Source organism: Solanum tuberosum, unplaced genomic scaffold, assembly GCF_000226075.1.
Source record: "Solanum tuberosum cultivar DM 1-3 516 R44 unplaced genomic scaffold, SolTub_3.0 scf00050, whole genome shotgun sequence".
Classification (NCBI taxonomy): Eukaryota; Viridiplantae; Streptophyta; class Magnoliopsida; order Solanales; family Solanaceae; genus Solanum; species Solanum tuberosum.
Window position 1 is genome coordinate 630,533 of NW_006238975.1, and position 3,581 is coordinate 634,113.

Consider the following 3,581-nt stretch of genomic DNA (forward strand, 5'->3'; position numbering starts at 1 on the left):
ACTAACAAAACTTTGCCTGTTATACTTTCTGCAGAGTTGTTTGAAATACAGGTTGAGGCAACATTGAGGATCTGAAAGTGGAGGAAGAAGGCGATTCGATAGAAGATGGCTGATATTCATTGGATTAGTCCGGCGTTATGTATGCACAAAATCTACATGGAAAATGATCACAAACCAAGTGTACAACATCAACGTTGGCTAAATCCTTTGATGAAAGAAGTGGTGAGAAAGGAAGTAATAAAGTGGCTAGATGCTGGAATTGTGTACCCGATCTCTGATAGTAAGTGGGTATGTCCGGTGCAATGTGTTCCCAATAAGGGAGGTATGACAGTGGTAAGAAACAAAAAGAATGAGTTGATTCCTACTAGAACAGTGACTGGTGGAGAATTTGTATGGATTACCAGAAACTAAATGATGCCACCCAGAAAGATCACTACCCGATTCCCTTCTTTGATCAGATGCTTGACTGATTAGCAGGGCAGGAGTACTATTGTTTGTTAGATGGGTATTCAGTTATAACAAGATATTAATTGCACTCGAGGATCAGGAAAAGACCACGTTCACTTGTCGTTATGGTACATATGCTTTCAAACGCATGCCATTTAGACTTTGCAATGCACCGACGACTTTTCAAAGGTGTATGATGGCCATTTTTCATTATATGGTGGAAGACTTTGTAGAGGTGTTCATGGATGATTTCTCCGTCTTCGGAAAGTCTTTTAAGGTATGTCTCCAGAATCTTCATAAGGTACTTGCTAGGTATGAGGACACTAACTTAGTGCTAAACTGGGAAAAATATCATTTTTGGGTTAGAGAGGGGATAGTGTTGGGACACAAGGTGTCTTAGTCACGTTTAGAGGTTGATAAAGCCAAGGTAGAAGTTATTGAAAAATTGCCCCCTCCCATTTCTGTAAAAGGGGTAGGAAGTTTCCTTGGTCATGTAGGTTTTTACCGGAGATTCATCAAGGATTTCTCCAAGATTGCAAGACCTATGTGCAGTCTTTTGGAGAAGGAGGTGAAATTTTATTTTGATGAGATGTGCTTGAAAGCTTTTGAGATGTTAAAGAGGAACTTAATTGAGGCTCCCATCTTAATTGCTCCTAATTGGTAAGTACCATTTGAACTTATGTGTGATGCAAGTGACGTAGCAGTGGGTGCAGTGTTGGGACAAAGAAAAAATAAAGTGTTCCACTCGATCTATTATGCTAGCAAGACCCTGGATTCTGCACAAGCTAATTACACAGTGACTGAAAAGGAGATGCTAGCTGTAGTGTTTGCCTTCGACAAGTTCAGATCGTATTTGGTTGGTACTAAAGATATTGTTTTTACTGACTATGCATCTATTAGGTACCTATTCAACAAGAAGGATGCAAAACCAAGGCTGATTCGGTGGATATTGCTTCTCCAAGAATTTGACCTTAAGATTAAGTATTGGAAAGGTACTAAAAATCAAATAGTTGATCACTTGTCTAGGTTGGAGGATTTTTCCATGTGCATGAAGGTGAAGAAATCCGGGAAGAGTTTTCGGATGAACAATTGATGGAACTAGATATCTCTCAAGTGACTTGGTATGCGGACATTGTGAATCTGATTGTTAGTGGAGATTACCCCTCGGGTGCAACCACCCAACAAAAGAAAAAGCTCAATCATGATGCTAAGTTCTATATCTCGGATGAGCCGTTCTTGCTCAAGCAACGTATCGATCGGGTGGTGAGAAGATGCATTCCGGAGTCTGAGGTTCGTAAAGTGTTTGAAAGTTGTCATGCTAGCCCATATGGACGACACCATAGAGGAGAGCGTACGAGGGACAAGGTACTACAATCTGGTTTCTTTTGGCCCTCATTATTTAGAGACTCTATTGCTTTTGTGAAGGGTTGTGATAAATGCCAAAGGTTGGATACTATTTAAAGAAGACATCAGATGCCGCTAAGTAACATTTTGGAGGTGGAAATTTTTGACGTGTGGGGTATTGACTTCATGGGTCCTTCCCGCCATCTAGTGGAAACCAATACATTCTTGTGGTTGTGGATTATGTGAGTAAATGGGTTGAGGTTGTCGCTCTTACTTCGAATGACGCAAGGGTTGTGATCAAGTTCATCAAGAAGTACATCTTTACTCGCTTTGGCACTCCAAGGGTAATCATAAGTGATAGAGGTAAGCATTTCATTAACCGTCTAGTGAATAATCTTCTTGCTAAGTATGGTATTCTTCATAAGGTTGCTACAACTTACCATCCTCAAACGAGTGGCCAAGTGGAAGTTTCAAATAGAGAGGTAAAGTAAATTTTGCAAAAAATGGTGAATGCGCAGAGGAAGGATTGGTCTGAGAAGTTAGACGATGCATTGTGGGCGTATAGGACTGTTTATAAGACACCCATAGGGTCTTCTCCCTATCACATAGTATTTGGTAAATCATGTCATCTTCCGGTGGAATTAGAACACCAAGCTTTTTGGGCAATTAAGAGATTGAATTTGGACCCTGAGCTGGCCAGTAGAAAGAGAATGAATCAATTGCACAAACTTGAGGAATTTAGGCTCCACACATATGAGAATGCCAAGCTTTACAAAGAAAAGATTAAAAGGTGGCATGACAAGCACATAGTTACTCGTACTTTCACTCCGGGAGAAAATGTACTACTCTTTAACTCTAGATTAAGGTTATTCCTCAGAAAACTATGGTCTAAATGAAGTGGTCCTTTGGAAGTGGTAAGAATGACACAACATGGGGCTGTTGAACTTAGAGGTGAGACTGATCTTACACTCTTAGTAAATGGGCAAAGGGTAAAACACTACTTTGGTGTAGATTCAGATCGTGATCTGGAGGCTCTTGAGCTAAATGATGAATGATCCAAGCTGCGTCATGCCGCGACGTTAAATCAAGCGCTACACGGGAGGCAACTTGTGAACAATATGTAATAGATAGGTAGTTCGTTTTTGATTTTTTTTTGTTTTAGCGTAGTTTCAATTCTTAGAATCTAGGAAGTATTCTTATTTATTAGTTTTAGCTAGATAGGATTTTTTCATTTATTTGTAACTTAGTTTGTAATAGTGAAAAATGAAAAAAAAATAAAAAAATAAAAAAATAAAAAATATCTGAAGCCAGGCGCACTGGTAGGTGCGCCGCTCCTGGCATGATAATTCAGAGAAGTTCTTGGGGTGCTACGCTGGCACGTCACCCCTCCATCGTGCCCCAACCCAGATCTCTACTGAAGCTAGGCACACTGACTAGCACGCCACACATGAGTTGAACTTCAGAGTGCCTATCCAAGAGCCTTAGAGGCGCGATCCCCCTATCAGCCCAACACCCAGATTCACGATTGGTCGACCCAAATTGGGTTCGACCCGACCCAAACCCATCCTTTTAAACCCCTAACACTAAATTCATCCCTCATTATCCTAAAATCCACCGCCCCAACCCCTAAATCCTCTCAAACTTCTTCTTCCTCTTAATCTCTTCCTCTCCCTACAACCTCCATTAACACCCACCCAAACTCTTCCTTTCCCCCACACCAACATTTCTTCTTACTATTTTCTCCCATAAATCACCCATCTTCAACTTTTCTACCTTCCCCAACTCTCTCT

At 40.8% G+C, this 3,581-nt stretch overlaps 1 protein-coding gene across 1 annotated transcript; it reads left to right on the forward strand.

The window, feature by feature from the left end:
- The first annotated feature begins 2,294 nt into the window (after positions 1-2,294).
- On the forward strand, positions 2,295-2,846 carry LOC107059957 (uncharacterized). Its single transcript, XM_015307071.1, has 2 exons — positions 2,295-2,607; positions 2,704-2,846. The coding sequence occupies exons 1-2, from the start codon at positions 2,295-2,297 to the stop codon at positions 2,844-2,846; spliced, it is 456 nt and encodes a 151-aa protein (XP_015162557.1).
- The last annotated feature ends 735 nt before the right edge of the window (positions 2,847-3,581 follow it).